The 18279-nt window shown below is 57.8% G+C and overlaps 1 protein-coding gene across 1 annotated transcript; it reads left to right on the top strand.

Moving 5' to 3' along the window:
* The first annotated feature begins 180 nt into the window (after window positions 1–180).
* Window positions 181–10246, top strand: PLEKHO1 (pleckstrin homology domain containing O1). Its single transcript, XM_050330429.1, is given in 7 exon segments — window positions 181–253; window positions 1070–1216; window positions 7442–7582; window positions 7800–7904; window positions 8051–8152; window positions 8423–8629; window positions 8632–10246. Coding segments are annotated over 7 exon segments (1296 nt in total). The 5' UTR covers window positions 181–226; the 3' UTR covers window positions 9199–10246.
* The last annotated feature ends 8033 nt before the right edge of the window (window positions 10247–18279 follow it).

The following is an 18279-nucleotide window of genomic DNA, read 5'->3' as shown; positions in this document are numbered from 1 at the left end:
GCGGGGGGGGACGCGGCGGGGCTGGCGATGGCTCAGAGCGTGTGACGGGACGGGGCCCTGAGCCACGCGGGGCGAAGGCAGCGCGGCCGCAGGAGGAGCACGGGGGTGTCTCTCTCCCCAGCCCCCTCCCCCGCCCCGCGAGGAGGCCGCGGAGCCCTCTCCTCCCCTCGCCCTCCCCAACCCCCCAAAATAAAGAACCGACCTCCTCCCAGCGCACCAAGGAACGATGAAAAAAAATAATTCTGCAAAAAGGGTGAGTGGAATCGGTTCTTCTCCCGGGGCACGGCGGGGTGAGGGAGGCTCCCGGATGTTTTGGGGAGGGGTGGGGGGGGGATGTCTCTCCACTGCCAGGTGTTCGCTTGGGCTGCCCCCCCCCGCAAAAAAACGCACGGACCCCCAAAGCAGAGCCAAAGAGACCCGGACCCCGCGGCCGGGCCGGCTCCTGCCCCTGCCCAGCGCCTCTCCTGCATCCCACGGACACTGGGGGATGTAGGCAGGCAGTTTTCATCTTGGAACACAAGGAAACCATAAAATCCAGAGGCACCATCACCCCGCCGCTCCGTGCCGTGTGTGTGTGTGTGTGCTGCACCCAGCCATCCCATCGCTGCCTCACGGAGAAATCCCGCATATGAACCACCCGCAGATTTCACCCCTCGGATGAATCGCTCGTGAAAAGCGCAAAAATGCGATTTTCACCCCAAGGGAAAAAAAAATCCGGTTTAAATTCAGCCCAACCCCCCAAACCCCCCCACCCCCCCGGTCCCCTTTCCATGGGTAAATAAATGCCCGCTGGATGAGGCGACAGAGACACCGGCCTGTCTTATATAACCGCGGAGAGAACCCTGCCCGGTGCTCGCAGCCTCCTCCCGGTGCTGCCGGTGCCGCTCCGCGTCTGCGGCACAAAAATCCCATGCAGTGACCCCGGGGAAGGACTCGGGTCCCGGCGGAGAGAGGGGCCGGAGGGAGGGGGAGGCGAAAGTTGGGCAAAGAGGGAGGGGGGCAGAAGAGGAGTGTAAAACCAAGAATAATCCCGTTTTCCCCCATTTTTCCCCCTCTCCCTTTGTGTTAGGGGCACCAGGATGGAAACCAGCAACCTGCGCAGCCGGAGAAGGTCGGCTGGGTGCGGAAATTTTGCGGGAAAGGCATTTTTAGGGAGATCTGGAAAAACCGTTATGTGGTTCTGAAGGGAGATCAGCTTTACATCTCGGAGAAGGAGGTAGGATCGGTTTCAGTTTCCTTTCCCATCCCCCCTTCCTTCCTTTGCATATGAAAAGGAGCAGCCCCGGCCCTTCCCAGCGCCCCTCCAGCGCCAGCCGGGCCCAGGAGGTTCCTCGGGGGCTTCTCTTCTCCCCGGGCCGGCGCCGGCAGGACCCGGCCGGGTCAGGATGGGCTCCGGCAGCGAACTCTCCCAGTCGAGCTCTGCTGGGAGACATTTTCCCAGCCTGGAGACACGAAAGGATTCACTTAGCGAGAGTTAAGCCCTCATCCCTCTTCCTGCCGCGGCGACAGCAATGCCGGCTGCCTTCTGTGCCTGTCCTCCCTCCCTGAGCCCGGCAGCGCCTCGTTCCCAGCTGCTCGCCGTCCATTTGGAAATTACTCCGCTCTCCCGGCTGGAATCGAGCCATTTACGGGTCGATCTCTGCTATTTTTCCCCGGTGCCAAGAGGACAACGGGGAGATTTCCCCCGGGTTCCACACCGTGTTGCACAACGCGTCCCCTCTGCTCCCCCTCCTCCGTCCCCTCGCCGGGGTTCGGGGTTTAAGGCGGTGTTGACATCGGGGGTAATCGGATGTGACTGCCAGGCTGAGCCGACACCCGGCTGTCCTTGCACGGCCCCCCCCCCGCACCTTTTGTCTCCATAAATTCATCAAGGAGAACTCCCCAGGCCAGAGCCCTCCAAATCCATCAGGGAGAACTCCCCAGGCCAGAGTCCTCCTCCTCCCTCGGGTCCCCTCTGACGTCCCAGCGCTGCACCGGTGCCCACAGCAGGCACAGGGGCTGCTCCAGGTCAGGGAATTCGGGGTAACACCCCGGTCTCGCTGGGTTTCCCTCAGGGGAGGACATTCCCTGCTGGATGCAGGGCTGCCTGGCCCAGCTCAGGGTCTGGAGAGTGGAAGGGGCCGCTCGGTTTAGGGCTGGTGGAGTCGTGGGCACGGCACACGTGGAGGCATCGAGGGTTGTTAGAACACAGAAATGGTCTAAAAAGTGGACTGAGAGCCCAGGTGGTGCTGAGCTGTGTGCTGGAATTCCAGAGCTCGCTCCCATTGACCTCCTGGCTGCTCCAGAGCCGGAGAGAGACACAGGAACAGGGAATGGATGTTGTCTGTGGGGTGGGGGTGTCGGTGCCTTGGGAACGCTCAGGTGAACAGAGGTGATGAGAGAAGGATTAGAGGCTGTGGACAGCGCTGGTGGCAGCGAGACTCGAAGCCCGTGGTGGATCTATAGATGCATTTATGGATCTGGAAAGTTGGATGGATGCGAGAGGCACAGAGCCAGTGGCACAAATCCCCCGTGGTTTGTGGCTGTAATGCAGACCAACAGTCAGGATGCTGGGATGGGGTTGGGAATAGGCTGGACTAGCCAAGGGAGAAGGTGCTCAAACAGGAATCAGCCCAGGGAAGAGGTGCAGGGAGAAGACGTCTGTCCATCCCTCCTGAGGACAGCCAGGTAGCTCCAGCTCCACTCCAGGTGTGCTGGGAGCCCAGGACAGGGACGAGGCTGGAGGGGCCACAGGGGGCCTGTTCTGGACAAGAAGCCCCTGTGTTTGTGTTTCTTACGGGGCAGAGCTCCCGCCTGGGCCTGGGGCGGCTCCACGTGCGCGTGAGGGACCATAAATAACGCGCAGCAGCCGCTGCCGTGGCTTTATATGGAAGAATCTGCGGTCGGGCAGAGACGGAGCTGACATCTGGTGCTGCTGTGCACTGAGGTGACTCCGTGCTGGTCACAGAGGTGACAGCTGCTGTGGCTGTGCCTGCAGTGCCGGTGTCGGGGGGTCTGGTGTGCCGGGGGTCTCTGTGGAGGGGTTCCCGGGGTTTGGGTGTGCCCAGGGCGCTGCTCAGACTTCCCACTCCCAGGGTCTCAGAACATGCTGGCTGGAGAATCATCACTTATTCCCTGGCAAATCTCAGCCCTCCCCTGCCCACCCCTGGATAACGAACGGGAAACTGGGTGGAAACGGCCCCGGGACAGGCTGAGTCTCACCCCAGTCTGAGTCTCACCCCAGAGTCTCACCCCAGTCTGCAGTGCTGGGCAAGGAGACTCAGCTGCCTATTTCTGCCACAGATCAAAGCCCTCCCGAGTTATAAATGATTCTGCTCCATCGGAGCCACCGGAGCGACGTGGATCTGGTGGATGCAGCTCACGGGTTCACTCTCGGAGCAGCCCCGGTGTTCCCTGTCAGCTCCCCTCACGCTCAGCGGCTGCTCCAGAGCACTGGCAGGTGCTTCTGCAGGTGAAGCCGCATTCCCAACCCTCCCCCCCAGCTCAGAGCAGAAGGGATTAAATTCCAGGGCTCCTGGATGCTCCTCAGCCCTGCCAGGGTTAAATCCTGGAAGCTCCTCGTCTCTACCACACACTCAATGAATTCAATCCAGACACTTATTTACTTTTGCCTGCATTTCTCCACCTGGGAAGCAGGGCAGTGAGTCCCATCTCCCCAGGGCACAGGGGGTGGGGAATTGTCTGTCCTGTGCTGGGATCCCTCAGGAAGGATGTCAGCTCAGGGCAGGTGGTGACGCTGCACACAGAGAGTGTGGAGGGGAACTCCTGGGAGCTGAGCAGGGGCTGAGGTGTGGAACGGGAACCTGGGCTTGGAATGGGAGCCTGGGATTGGAATGGGAGCCTGGGCTTGGAATGGGAGCCTGGGCTTCTCCCTGGCACAGCCAACCCTTCAAGGAGAGGAAATGTAGTTTTTCAGCCCAGCTGATGGAAGACACCAACAGGATGTTTAGTTCTGCCCTTTGGAAGCTGTGGGACTCGTCTGACACCTCCTGAACCAGGAGCTGAGGCTCCGCTCCCCCTGGGCAGCTGAACTCTGGGGCCTGACACCAAACCCCGTCGTTATTCAGCCTTTGGTCGCTGGCCAAACCCAGCCCAGCACCATCTTCTGAGCCCACTTTGGCATTCCTTCCCCTCCCTCTCCTCACGCCGCTCCCTCCCCCCCATCCCAGCACATTTCTGGGAATTGTTCGCTGTTTCTGGCCCGGTTTGGGCGCTGCCCGCGCCGGGAGCACGGCCGGGCTCGGCGCTTCCTCGCAGGAAGCCGGGGCTGCCAGACGGCCCTGGGTGACGAGGAGGGGGCTGAGGAAACGCTTCTCTTGAGCCTTGCCTTGTTTGCTACCAAAGGCACCGGCTCAATTAGCACGAGAGCACTCGAGGAGCTGTTTGCTCCCGGTTCCAGCTCTGCTGGCAGGGGGTGTTTTGGCACGCTCGGTTCTGTGGCTGCACCGTGGGGGTGTTTGCCCTCTGTGAGCTCTGCCATGCCCGGTGTGATGGGATTTTGGGGAGGAATTGTGTCCCCTGCACACACATGTGTGCATCCCTGAGCCAGGGACTGCCTGGCTTCAGCCAGGCCTGCAGGGAGCTCCGTCCCTTCCTGGGGCAGAGCTGCCCCAGAGCGGCTCCAGAGCTGCCCCAGAGCTGCCCCAGAGCTGCCCCAGAGCTGCCCCAGAGCTGCCCCAGAGGTGCTCCAGAGCTTGCTCAGCTGGAGGAAGCGAAACTTCGGTGGCAGCCTGAGAGGGGAACTCGTGGGGCCCGAAACTGCCCCTGTTTGGGTGTTTGGCTCCACTGAGAGTCTGGAGGGTTCTGGTCACACCCTGAGCAGTGCTGTGACCCCCCGGGTGTCCTGTGGGTGCCGTTGCACTGCGTGTCTTGTGATTTCCTGCACCTTCCGCATTTCTCTGTGTCCCATCAGGGAACTGCTCAGGCAAATCTCCACCAAAAATCCAGGCTGGAGTGACCGAGCACCTGCCCTTCCGCTCTGTGCCCGCAGACCCCCAGGGGCAGGAGTGCTGGGGGTCCCTGGGGGCAGCCCGGGCGGGCAGCAGCTGCAGGGGAAGGAGTGTGAGGAGTGTGAGGAGTGTGAGGAGTGTGAGGAGTGTGAGGAATGCAGCTCCTCTCCTCGCATCCCAGCAGTGTCAGCAGTGCCAGCCCCAGCAGCTGTGCTGGGGGGTGTGGGGCTGGGTGGTCTCCTGGCTGCAGGGCCTGATGTCCCCTGCTGCAGGGCTGGGGGACGCTTCAGGTTCCTTCCCTGTGCCTCAGTTTCCCTTCCCTCAGCTGGCCACGGGCAGGAGCCAGGTGGAACCTCAGGGCAAAGCTGTTATGTCTGCCTGGAGCAGGGAGAAGGTGACAGCTAAGCCAGCAGACAGCCAGGGCAGCACCTGCCGGGGCTGACGCACCTTAATCCTGCCCTTGAGCTGCCCCTCGTGCCACCACCTCCCTCTTTTGGGCCTCGGGAGCCTCCCACAAAGGACAAAAGAGCTGGTGGTGCCTCTGAGTTGCCTTCCCCCTTCCTTCCCTCCAGTTTCCCTCTCGGCACGCCGGGTGCTCCGTTCCCTCAGTGTGGGATCAGCAGGACCAGCTGCCCAAGCCCCCCCAGGAGACACCCACTGTCCTCCCCCTGCCCCCCAGAATCGCTGCCACCGACCCTCTTCCCCCAAGAATCCCCCTGTGGATGCTGCCAGTTCCCAGTTGTTTTGTAACGGGTCCCACTCCCACTCTGGTGGGAGCAGAGTCCCCTCCCCGCGGTGTCAGAGCCCTCCCTGGCTCCCACTTGGTCATTCCGAGGTGTTCAAAGGACGAGCTGCACCTGCTGCAGGGTGTTTGAGCCAAGGATCCCTGCAGGCTCCCCCAGGGTGTTCCTGGGGGCAGGATGTGAAATCCCAGCTCCAGGAGCAGCCGGAGGAGGGAGGGGAGGGCTGGGGAAGCCCCAGTGACCTACATGGGTGAACATCTGCAGGGAGGGCTCCGCTCTCAGCAGCCACGGGGGCACAGCTGGGGGGCCTGGAGGGGATTGGCCTTCCCTGCTGCAGATGAGTCGGGCTGGGTTCAGCGGGGGTTCTTGGAAAGAGGTGGATTTTGTGGGGCGGCAGCGGGAGGAGGTCAAAGCCGATTACAGCGCACGGGGAGGATGCGCGGCCAGACGGGAGCTGCTCCCACCCCCGGGCTGTGTCAGGGCAGGAACCAGCTCAGGGGCACCAGGAATGGCAGTGCCAGTGTCCCATGGATGCTGGGGACACACCCAGGAGCAGAAGGAGAAGGACAGAGGGGAGCTGCAGTCATGAGGCAGGGCCAGATGGTCACTTTGTCCGTGCCCCTGGTTAGGAAGCTGCTTTAGTCACCCTCTCTGACAAAATTCTATGGAAAAGTCACGGGAAGTTCCTTCAGTGCTTCCCAAAACTGGGGAGGAAATGTGTGAAATGAGGTGGAGTCCTTTCAGGAAATCTGAGGGCTCAGACCTCAGCACCATCTGCCTTCCCAGCACCTGAGTTACGCGCCCTCCGTCACTGATCCAGCCTGGAATGACCGGCTGGAGTCGGATTAAGCAGATGGATGTGGATTTGAGCCTGTGCAGTGCTGTCTGCAATGGACATGCAGTCCCCCCTGTTTGCCATGGAAGAGCAGAGCTGCCCTGCCATAGGAGTGGGACTGGGGATGGTGCACAGGGAGAGTGATGAAGAGGAAGGGCTTTGTCATCTCCTCGTGGCCCCAGGTGTGCCTGAGGGATGGCACCAGCAGCTCAGGGGTCAGCACCCAGACCCCTGCCTGCCCCCCAGACCCCTGCCTGCCCCCAGACCCCTGCCTGCCTCCCCAGACCCCTGCCTGCCCCCCAGACCCCTGCCTGCCCCCCAGACCTCAGAGTGGTTCTGTCAGTGAGGGCTGAGCCCCAACACTCTGTTCCTTCTCAAAACCTTCCCCCTGATGCTGAACCCACCTGGCAGCCCCCTGGCCTGGCTGGTGGGTTCTGCCCACAGCCTCCTCCCCAGGGCAGGGGCTCAGAGTTGTGTCAGCACTCTGGGAGCCACCCCCGGAGTCAGCTGCCAGCACAGAGTAAAAATAGGAAGTGCTAATCCTTATCCCTCCGACTCCTGTTCCGCTGTCTGCAGAGAATGATTGTCCCTTTGAATCACAGATGAGATTCACCTCCTGCCTCCACCCCCTCCTGGCACACAGGACCCCCCTCCTCACAGCTGGAGCAAACCCTGCTCGCTTTGAGGGTCCACAAAGCATGAACGCTGTGTCTGATCACACCTGCCTGGCCTTTCAGCAACTTTGGGGGTGGAAGAGGCAGGAATTAACCTGGGAAAGTGTGATTTTCATGCCATGCTTCTAAATACGTCCCCTGGTTCCAGAAGAGACGAGTCCTGCTGAAATCCTGGTGGCTGGGGCAAGCAGGCTCCCTGTCCAGCATCTGCAAGGCTCTGATTTTCTTGCTGTTTTGCAGGTGAAAGATGAAAAAACCATACAGGAAACGTTCGACCTGAGTGACTACGAGAAATGTGAAGAGCTCAGGAAGTCCAAAAGCAGAAGCAAAAAGAACCACAGCAAGTTCACCCTGGCCCACTCCAGGCAGCCTGGAAACACGGTTCGTGGGGCTCTGGGGGTGGGCAGGGGTGCAGATGGTCCTGGGGGTGCAGGGAAAGGAGGGATGTGGATGGTCCTGGTGCTGTGTGTGGTGGGGCAGCGCCGTTTGCAGGGCTGGAGGCTCAGGTCTCCTTTGCCTTCTCGGGGCAGGGCCTGTGTGAAAGCGTCTCTGTGTGAGCTCAGTCACTGGCACTGACCTGAATTCCACTCTTTTGTAGGCACCAAACCTGATCTTCCTGGCTGTGAGTCCGGAGGAGAAGGAGTCCTGGATTAACGCCCTCAACTCTGCGATCACACGCGCCAAAAACCGCATCTTGGATGAGGTGAGCGGGACCTGGGTGCCCTGTCTCAGCCTTCACCCTGGGGGAAGGTCTGAGGCTGCTGGGCAGCAGCAGCCCCTCTGAGCCCTCCGTTCCTGGTGCAAAAAGGGACAGCCCGGGAGGGTCACCCTGCCCGTGTCACCCCGCAGGTCACCGTGGAAGAGGACAGCTTCCTCGCCCACCCCACGCGCGACAGGGCCAAGATCCAGCACTCCCGGCGCCCTCCCACGCGGGGACACCTGATGGCTGTGGTAGGTACAACCCACCCCAGGTGAAATCCCCTTGGGAGCCTTCCCAAGTAAGGAATAAGGGCAGGGAGAGCCGGCGCTGGAGCCGTGGCCTGAGCTGAGTGGCTGTCAGGGCAGCTCTGGGTCACCAGCTCCTGTGCCCTCATGGAGTGGAGTGTTGGGCCATGCAAACTCTCTGGCCAAGTCCCAGCCTGCCCCTTTCCCTCTCCGTGCTGTGTATCCGGGGTGTGGAGACCCTCGGGCGCCAACGCCCTGCGCTCTCTGCCCCCCCAGGCATCTACCTCAACCTCGGACGGCATGCTGACCCTCGACCTGATCCAGGAGGAGGACGCGTCCCCGGAGGATCAGAGCACCTGCGAGGGCAGTTTCCGGGTGGACCTGGACAAGTCGGTGGCACCCCTCGCTGCCGGCCGGCGCCGCTCCGGCTCGGAGGACACCGCGGAGAAGGGGCGGACGGGGAGCCTCCCGCGGCGGGAGCCGACCCCTGGGACAGGGCCGGGCAGCGCAAGGACTCCCTCGACAGAGGGGCCATGTACACGCCGCAGGTCCCCAAAAAGCTGTCGTACTCAGAGAAGAACAAATGTGCCTCCATGGAAGAGATCCTGTCCCGCCGGGACTCGGCCGCGCACCGCGCGGTGCCCAGGAGGGGGCTGGAGGCTCAGTTCGCCTCGGCAGAGCCGGAGCAGCTGTCCCGGATACAGGAACTGGTTGCACTGAAACTGGAAAAAACTCAGGAACTGCTGACGGAGGTGAAGGGCTACGGGGAAGGCAAGAGAAAGGCCAAGGACTCCAACACCACCAGCACCACCAGCACCACCACCGCCACCACCACCTCTTCTTCCTCATCATCTTCCAAGTCGGACTCTGAAAGGATCCTGCAGGAATCTGAGAGGCTGCTGGGGGAGGCTTCCTCCACCTGGAGCCAAGCCAAGAGGGTGCTGCAGGAGATCAAAGAGCTGAGGGACCTGTACAAACAGTTTGAGCTGCAGCAGTCAGACTCGAAGCCCAAACAGAGCTCACAGTCGCAGTTCAGGAAGAGCATGATGTGAAGGCAAGCCTTGGGAAGGGAGGGAGGGACCAGGGGAGGGCAGCCATCCGGTTGTTTTTTGTTTTTTTTTTTTAATTATTATTATTTACAGTGTTCGAAAGAGTGAAAAGGTGCCTGTTCTCACCCAAATTTGCTTCTCAAAGCTTGGACCCTTCCTTTCCTCCGACGCATCCCCCCGATGAGTCCACCCTGTGTTCCAATAAACCAGTTACAGTTCATACCTCCTTTGTAAGAGCTCCCTTTGCACCGCAGGCCCCGGGTTGTGCTGGCTCCTTTACCAGGAGGTTCATCTTGGAAATAAAAGGCCCAGTCCCTTGGGGAATTTGGGGTTGGCAGCTGTTACTTGGGGGTGCACACAGAGACCCTTGGAAGGGCAGCAGGGATGCAATCCATGTCCACCCTGATGCCCCACAGCCCCCCTTGGCCCCGAGATGGGAGGTAGCAGTGATGAGTCTTCCCTACTGTGCAACCAGGGGATCAAAAACCCTGGGACCTGACTGCCCACACAGGGGGGGCTGGGGGGCTTTGGGATCTTACATTTTCATTTCTCTTTTATTTTCCACCTTTTCTTGGAGCTAAAGGGGGCAGCAGCCGGACACCACAGGCCAGCAGCAGGTCTGGTGGGCTTGGCTCTGCTCTCTCAGGTGTCACAGTCAGACAGCAGCAGGTCTGGTGGGCTTGGCTCTGCTCTCTCAGGTGTCACAGTCAGACAGCAGCAGGTTTGGTGGGCTTGGCTCTGCTCTCTCAGGTGTCACAGTCAGACAGCAGCAGGGACCGTGCTTGTGCTGCCCTGGCTCAGAATCAGCCCTGCTGGAAGGAAAGCTGAGCCCAGAGCCGAGCTCAGATCCCTCGGGTGACGCCGAGCACTTGGCTCAGGGGCCGGCTCAGCTTTCACACCTGTGAGCAGGACGTGGTGATGTCTCACAGGTTCACCCACGTGGTGACATCCAACTGTTCCTTGGGTTTTTTTTTAAAGGAAACTCTAATTCCGTTACCTTGCGTTGCAAACAGTCCGTGAAAATATTAAACCCACAGAGTTATTTCCTGGTCGTGGTCGGTGTTGTCTCTTTTCTTTCCTGGCTGACCCCCCTGGAGGGAGGTTGGTGACGTTCCTGGGGCTGCTCAGCCTGGCTCCTGGGCTCGTGTTGCTGAGGTTGCTGGTTGGTTTTAGTTAGTCCTTCTCCCGCTCTCCCACCAGAATTGCTGGGGGATTATTGCTGCTGGCAGGAGTTTCCTGAAGGTTTTACTGGCAGGGCGTGGGGAGCCCCGGGGAGCCGCAGAGCCCAGGGCAGCACAGACGTGGCTTTGTGCATCGCCCCCCGGCCGCTGGGCCTATCCATGCGGGAATAACGTCTATCCACGCGGGAATAACGCCGCACAAAGGGGCCGTGCCAGGTCTGCCGTTCCCAGAAAGGGCCGGCATTGTCCAGCCCTTCAATTATGTCGGCCCCGGAGACAAAACACTGGGCAGTTACCCGAGCACAGAGCAGGCAGGCCTGGAGTCTGGTCATGGCCAAGGAGTCTGGGTTCTGAGCCCTGAAAACACACGTGGAGAGCAGGGCGAGGGGGGCTGGGAAGGGGGGTTTCCCGTTACGCTTCAGGGAGACGGGACTGGGACGGGATTCTTAAGATGTAGGCAAAGCATCTCCTGCAAAAATAGCTGCAGTTTGCTCGACACATGGCGGGGAGCGGGCGAGGAGCGTGTGCTGCGCCGTCAGCTGGCGCTGGGCTCCACTCCCTGCCTGCTCCCCGGCACAGCCAATCCCCGGGACGCTCCTGCTCCCGGCCAAATAAGGACCGTGGTGCGAGGAACCCCGGAGCCCACCCACCCCCGGAGCCCACCCACCCCCAGAGCACACCCACCCCCGGAGCACACCCACCCCCGGAGCACACCCACCCCCAGGAGCACACCCACCCCCCAGAGCACACCCACCCCCCGGCCAAGGCGCCTGCTCTGGGTTATTTTCTCCCTCTCCGCCTCAAAGGCTTCAGTCAAAACCCCCCTCCTCCTTCCCTCCTTGCCCTCCCCCCCCTTCCCTCCTCTGCCTTTCGAGATGCCTTGGGAAAGGATCCTTTACTTGGGAAGGGATTCTTTACTTGGGAAGGGATTCTCTATTTGGGAAGGGATCCTTCCCTGGGAGGGTGGGGAGGCCCTGGCACAGGTTGCCTAGAGAAACACTGGCTGCCCCATCCCTGGAAGTGTCCAAGGCCAGGTTGGACGGGGTTTGGAGCAACCTGGGCTAGTGGAAGGTGTCCCTGCCCATGGCAGGGGGTTGCACTGGATGAGATTTGAGGTCTCTCCCAACTCAACCCATTCCATGACTCCATGACTCTATGAAATGCCAGGGGAATTACCTCACCCAACAGCCTGGGAAAAGGGGGATGAAAACCCATCAAAACCCCCGCAAGGAGCCAAGGGGGCCGAGCTCGGCCTGAGCTGAGCCAGCAGGCACAGCTCCTGCCCGGGGAGCACGTTTTGGGTCAGCCCCACGTGACAATTTCACCGGGTTTTGGGCCCGCCAGGCTGGACAGGGGAGCAGCTGCAGCATCTCTGCAGTGCTGAGAGGCCTCTGGAAAGCAGGAGGTGCCGATTAAGAGGCCTTCGGTGGCTTTAAATAGCATTTACACTTACTTGGAGGCAACTTTCACACTGCTGGAGGGAGGCAAAACTCGGTGGAGCAGAGGCAGGCTCGTGGTGTTCTGACAGCACTGGGCTATTCCTGCAGGCTGGGATTACACCTGACAGAGCAGTTAACAGGAGTGAAATTACAGTGGATAAAGTCTGGTTTCTCCAGCAGTTCCCAGCCTTGGAAAAAGCCCCAGCCCCCTGAGTGAAGCAGGAATACCAGTGACTCACGGCAGAGGGTTCTCAGGCTGGGGAGGGGGTGGATAAACACAGCTCTCCAACACAGCCGATGGCTCCTGCTGTGCAGGAGGATTTCTCGGAGTTACTGATGGAGGAGACCGCAGAAATCGTTGTTGTGGCTTTTTTTAAAATATTTTCTCCGAGGCAGATGCCTCAAAAGGAGAAGGTGGGATCTGCTTCTGGAGGTGGAAGGTGGGAAGCCACAGGCCCCCTGCCTTTCACCCCTCAGTGGACAATCAGTTTGGATTTTGGAAGGAAAAGGGGAAGCCTTCCAGCTTCCAGCCTCGCAGCACTGCAGGATCGGGTCCTCTTCCACGCCCCGAGAGAGGAAGAGGCAGAAAATAGTTTGACCCACATTCACAAGAATAATTATTGACTTAACAAGTTCCAGCCGGGTTTTCAAATTGAAGCTCGGCAAGAACAGACCCACTTCCCTAAAAAAACAAAAAAAAACAAAACAAAGAGAAAAGGGGAAAAGCTCAGGGGAAAAGCATCCCCACCCTGCCCTCCCTGGGAGGCTGGAGGGGCTGGCTCGATGCTGCAGCTCCTTGAAGGGACACCTGGGAAGGAAAAGGCGAAAGGTGCAGCTGTAGTTGGACCTTTGGGAAGAGTTTCCTGAGCCTGGCCCAGGAATGGCAAAACCTCCAGTGCTCTCAGACGCTGCTGTTTTGTTTGACTCTACAAAATGTCCCCAGGGACTGAAAACTGCAGTGACACTTCCACTTCCTTAGTCTGCAACGTGTTTAACAACTCCTTGCTCTGTTTTGACACAGCTGGTCCCTGCTCAGAGGGAAGGCAGGGGGGCTAAATCTTTTTTTTTTTTTTTTAATTTTTGGGGATGTTTGGGAGAGGCCAGATGAGCCACAGTTCAAAGTGCAGACTCAGCCCCAACCCCTGACACCGCTGGCTCAGGAGTTCTGCACTGGAATGGTGATCCCTCCTTCCAAACCCCTGCCCTGGGGCTGATGGAGTTGGGCCTGTGGCTGGAATAAAGAGCCCATACATGCAGGACAGAGGGAACCATTCAGAGCCAGAGGAATCCGTGGCTCACAGGCTCACACTGGGCAGTGAGCAAAGGTCTGGCATCGACTGGAGTGACCCAGAGGAGACGTGGACATCATTATTTAAAGGACTCCCAACAGATGGGCTGAGTCAGTAATGGCTTTAAACTGAGAGAGGGAAGGTTTAGATGGGATTTTGGGAAGGAGTTCTTCCCTGTGAGGGTAGGGAGGCACTGGCACAGGTTGCCCAGAGAAGCTGTGACTGCCCCATCTTAACAAAATCCTGACACTGGTGCTTAAAAAGCATCAGTTCTTTACTTTCCCTCTTCCTTTCTGAGCAAGCACCATGACCTTGTGTTAACACGGTTACTGTGGAGCTCTAGAACCTGGGATCTTTTCCTAAATGCCTTGCAGATTTCCCACTAGAAACTGCAAGACTTCAGATAGCACCAACACCCTGTCAGAGGCACAGATCAGGAGGAATCCAGCTTTTCTGCTTCATTCCTTATCCCCGATAAGGAATCGCCTTCCAAGAAACCAAGATTTCCCAAGGTATCGTTCCTTTCCCATGACTTGATTTCTAGAAAACCTGGAAGGAAAACTCCAGGAGGAGGGGCCCTTCCGTTTCCTTCTGGTCTCGTTTCCCTACATCCCCAGCAACACAAACAATCTCGCAAGTGATTTAAAACATTTCCAAAAAACAGGCATTGAGAGCACGAATCCCTCAGGATCCTCTGCCCAAACCAACCCTTCCTTCCCTCGCCCTCCTCGTCTCATCGAGCGCTCCGGCAGCCTCGTTGTTTGGAGAATTCAGGCTGCCAGATGGCTGTAAATATGTTCACAATCCTCCTTACCCCGCTCCCTCCTCCCTGGCACCCTCACCGCTCCACCCGGCACCGAGCACCTGCTCTGCTCCCATCCGGAGCCTCCCTTCTCTCTGGAGTTAAATTGGTGCCTCTGGTTTGTGTTTTCCCTCTCAGGGAATGTTTTGTACCAGGGGATGCTTCCTCCCTGTCACCTGCAGCAGCAGATAATTAATAACGTGCCTCCTCCTGCCCCGTGGCATCAGCTCCCTCCCTGCTGGAACGCTGCCCCTGCCAGAGGAAGGTGCAGCTCACCTGCTGGGAAGCACCAGGGCGGAGCAGCCTCTTCCTATTTTGGGCTCAGCCATCTCATGCTTGCCCTTGGCATGGGGAAAGGGCAGGTGGAACAGGGTGATTCATCCCAAACCGTGCCCCGAGGGCCTGGCAGAGGCAGCGTTAGAACAACTCCCTTCCCTCCCTCCCAGGTGCTGGATTCGCTGCCGTGCTCCGGCCCTGTTATTCCACAGCTCAGCAGTGCCCAAATCCCAGGGCCCAAGCCCACAGATGACTTTTCTGTGTGGTGGAACATTCCCAAACTGCTGAGCAGTAAGGAAAGGACAGAAAGCTGTTTCGCTGGCACTGTGAAAAAAGGGAAGTTGGTTTTAAGGCGTCTGAAAACACAGGCAGTGACGTCTCTGGAACTGAGGAACAACCGAGGTCCCGAGCTGGCTCGGGAACGCTGTGGCAGCACAATTTGGGTCACGGGAAGGGTGAGTGGGCGGTCAGAGGAAACGCTGAGAGGATAACTGCAAATAAAAGCAACACCTTGTGCTGAAATCCCAGCAGGAATTACACTTTGCCATTCTCACCAGAAGGAGTGACCTCCATTACTAATATGAGTGCCCAGGGGACAGCCCCTGGACCTGCTGTCCTGGGTTCTTTGGCCCTGTGAGGCAGATCCTGGCTGACAAACATCGTGGAATTGCCCATCCACAACGGGGCAGAAGGTGTGGTTAAAAGGGTGGACGGCAGGAAGATGAGGCAAAGGGTCAGGGGTGGTGTTAACAGAGGCCAGCGAGGCCAGACGGACAGAGGGGTGTGGAGATGCAGCAGGAGGAGCTGGAGATGAGCCCATGAAGGGATAAGAACTCAGCCCTGTTTGTCTGGTTCTGCTCTCGTCGATGAGCTGGTGGGTGAACTCTTCCCTGGAAGGCGGGAGGGAGCAGATGGCAGCGGGGAAAATATCTGACTTGAGGAAAGAGAAACCAATTTTCCAAAGGATCTACAAGACATACAGAGGCCAAACATTATTTTTATGAGCCAGTACGAGCCGGGGCTCTTGTTTATCGAACTTTACCATTTTGTTTCCTGCCAGCAGACACAAACCAAGTGACCCTGTGACCTAGAAGGGGACCAGAGAGCCAGTAGCCCGGAGCAGGTGCTCAGAGCTGGCTCTCCCAGGAGCCGACAGGACTCTGAATGCCATCTCCCAGCTCCTGGGAAGCACGACTCCCAGCTCTGTCTGCAGAAAGGTAGACAGTGCTGAGGTTATATATAGCAGCAAGTGGGCTGGGAGGAGGAACACTGGGCTGCAGGGAGGGGGAGGCTGCTCTGGAGAAACCCAGGGAGTGTCTCCTGGTGCAGCACAAACCGCAGTGGGCCCGGCGAGCCCAGTTGGGCTGGAGCTGGTCTGGGAGCACTTATGGAACTCAGGAGGGCCCTGGGCACTGCTCTCCATCCCTTGCTCTCAGCTCTTCTTCCCCACCCAGGTCCAGAGATCCGTCACTCAGGGATCAGGTGGGTACAGCAGGCACACTCAGCCCCCAGGATCCTGCACGTCCCAGTGCTCACAGAGCCGTCATCACCACCAGGCTGGGGCTCTGAGTGGGCTTTTGCAGAAAATTGTTAAAGGAGCTGCTCTTCAAGCTGTCCATGGATGGTCGGAATCACCCCAGCACCCAACAGCCCAGGGCTGCCTGCATCCTTCAAAATAGCAATTCCCTTCTAGGGAGTCTGCATTTTGCCTCATCAGACAGATCCACCGTGTGTTTGCCGTGGAATAATGGAATGGGTGGGGTTGGCAGGGATGGCAGGGACATTAAAGCCCATCCAGTGCCATCCCCTGCCATGGGCAGGGACACCTTCCACTAGACCAGGTTGCTCCAAGCCCCGTCCAACCTGGCCTTGAACACCTCCAGGGACGTGGAGTCCACAACCACTCTGGGCAAGAGTCGATATCGATATCTCAGGATATCTCCAATTTTCTGCTGCATTTTCATCCTTGAATGAGTGCAGCGAACGAGTCCAGAGCCCTCCGAAAAGTGCCGTTTCCAGGAGTCCCCTGGACTCGCACAGGTGGAAGGCAGCTCTGGCATCACCCGGGCTGTGCCTCCCCCTCTCCAAACCCGTCGCTGGTCGCGCTGTGCCCTCTAGTGCTCGTTCTCCCCGGTCCGGGGCTCCCGCAGGATCGGGAGGATCGGGAGCGAGTGCTCAGGGAACAGCCGTCGGGAGCTCTCCACGAAAATTGACGGGAAAACACTTTTTTTGCTCTCTGCAGTGAGAATGTTCAACCTTCCTGCAGAAGTTCTGCAGCAGCTGAAGCCTCCAGCGACCCAGAAACTCAAGAGTAGAGAGAGATATTAATATAACAATAATTCCTCCTGCCATCCCTCCTGGTGCTTGCAGAGGAACGACGGGTTCCTGCGCAGGGATGTGAATGAGGAGGAACTCTGGATGGCTGAGGGAAATAAGGGGTTCTCTTGGGGAAAACCGCTTTAATTTGAGCAAGATGTTAATGGAAGAGATTTCCCCAGTAATCAGCTTTCCACCCCCAATGCTACACACCGACTGAGCAGAGCACCAGAGAAAATATTCTCATCTCCACAAGTCTGTGCCTCAAAGCACACCCCAAACCCAGCATTTCACACCAGGAGGGTTCAGAGCCGCACCGACTGCAGTGGGGGCACGGGATGGGTGTGCAGGGCAGGCGTGAGCAACCCCAGTATTCGGCATTGAAAAGTCAGAGCTCAACTACGTTCTTAAACACATTCAACAACTTCCTGCACAAAACAGGGCAAGACTGGAATTTGTGAGGCTGATCCCACGGCTTTACAGTGTGGATCCTCCAGCGGTGACGCCGATGAAAGCACAGACTGAAGACAGTGATGCTCTTGCTTTTCAGAAACGCAAATTACCCGAGTCACTCCTGTCGGTACCGATAAGTTTTTGCTGTGACACGGGAGCTGACTTGAAATGTGGAGCATAGAAGAAACACCACTTTTAAGCAGAATAATTATGAGTCATCGCAGTGACGAAGCTGAGAGACACAAATGTGATTCTGAGATGGATTTGGGAAGGCACTTGCCGCGGAGACACGTTAGGATCCAGCCTCACATTCCTAATTAAACATGATTCCTGCATGTCCCCCACATTCCCAGGACAGGCACATTCCCAGGGACAAGGATGTGGCACCACAAATGGCCAGGAGAAATCAGTGTTTCACTGAGGAGCACTGACTGGCTGCTCCTCGGTCATCACGAGGATTATTTTAGCTGAATTAACTCTGCTCTAGAAGGAAATGGCCCTCAAACACCCCACATGAGCATGTTTCACTCCTATAGGACAGACCTGCTCCTTTTCCAACACGAAGCTCAAACTCTGGGGTCATTTTTTTCCTAGAACACAATCCTTTCCCTCAGTGCCAGGAGTTCCCAGCTTTAATGTGTCCTGCGGTTTTCTGCTGGTTTGTTGCTGTGGTCGAACACTTATTTTTGGATTCTCCCTCATTTGTGCCAGTTAAATCTGAAGAAGGAGGAAAGGCTTTCCTTGGTTATTTTTGGGGCTTTTTAAAATTATTTTTTATATGAGACACACTCAAAGCAGAAACCGAAGCACACTAAGAACTGCAATTTTAAAGTTTAAAACCAGAAGAGTGTTCCCCAGGAAATCAAACTCCAACTCCAACAGTTTTTTAAAATTAATTTCATTTGAGGGGGAATAAAGCGGGGGGAAAAGGCTAACTCATCATCTTGGAATATGTGGGAATGGTAAAGGATAGTTCTAGTAGTTCTTGGTCAATATTTTAACACATAAAAACCCCCAAAACCCTTTTGTGAAAGTCTGGCCTGTGGGAGCCCTGGAGCATCACGTCCCTGACCTAGGGGAGTCACAAAAATAAACCCAAATCCCTTCGGGACTGTGGCTGGGTTGAATTAATCTGGAATTGGGCAATGTCTGCTGTAGGGATGGAGGTGAGAAAAAGGAAGATTTGCCTGGTAACCTGCACGTGCCACATTTCCCTGGGAAAGCAGGACAAATTTGGGGGACATTAGGAAATACATTGCAGCAGGAGCTGGCTGAAAACCCACGCTTTAGACTCCTCTAGCTACTGGGCTTGAACTACAGAATATGAG

Source organism: Myiozetetes cayanensis, unplaced genomic scaffold, assembly GCF_022539395.1.
Source record: "Myiozetetes cayanensis isolate MyiCay16 unplaced genomic scaffold, myiCay2020 scf41, whole genome shotgun sequence".
NCBI lineage: Eukaryota > Metazoa > Chordata > Aves > Passeriformes > Tyrannidae > Myiozetetes > Myiozetetes cayanensis.
The sequence above is the reverse complement of the archived record's forward strand: the minus strand, read 5'-3'. Positions and strand labels throughout refer to the sequence as shown.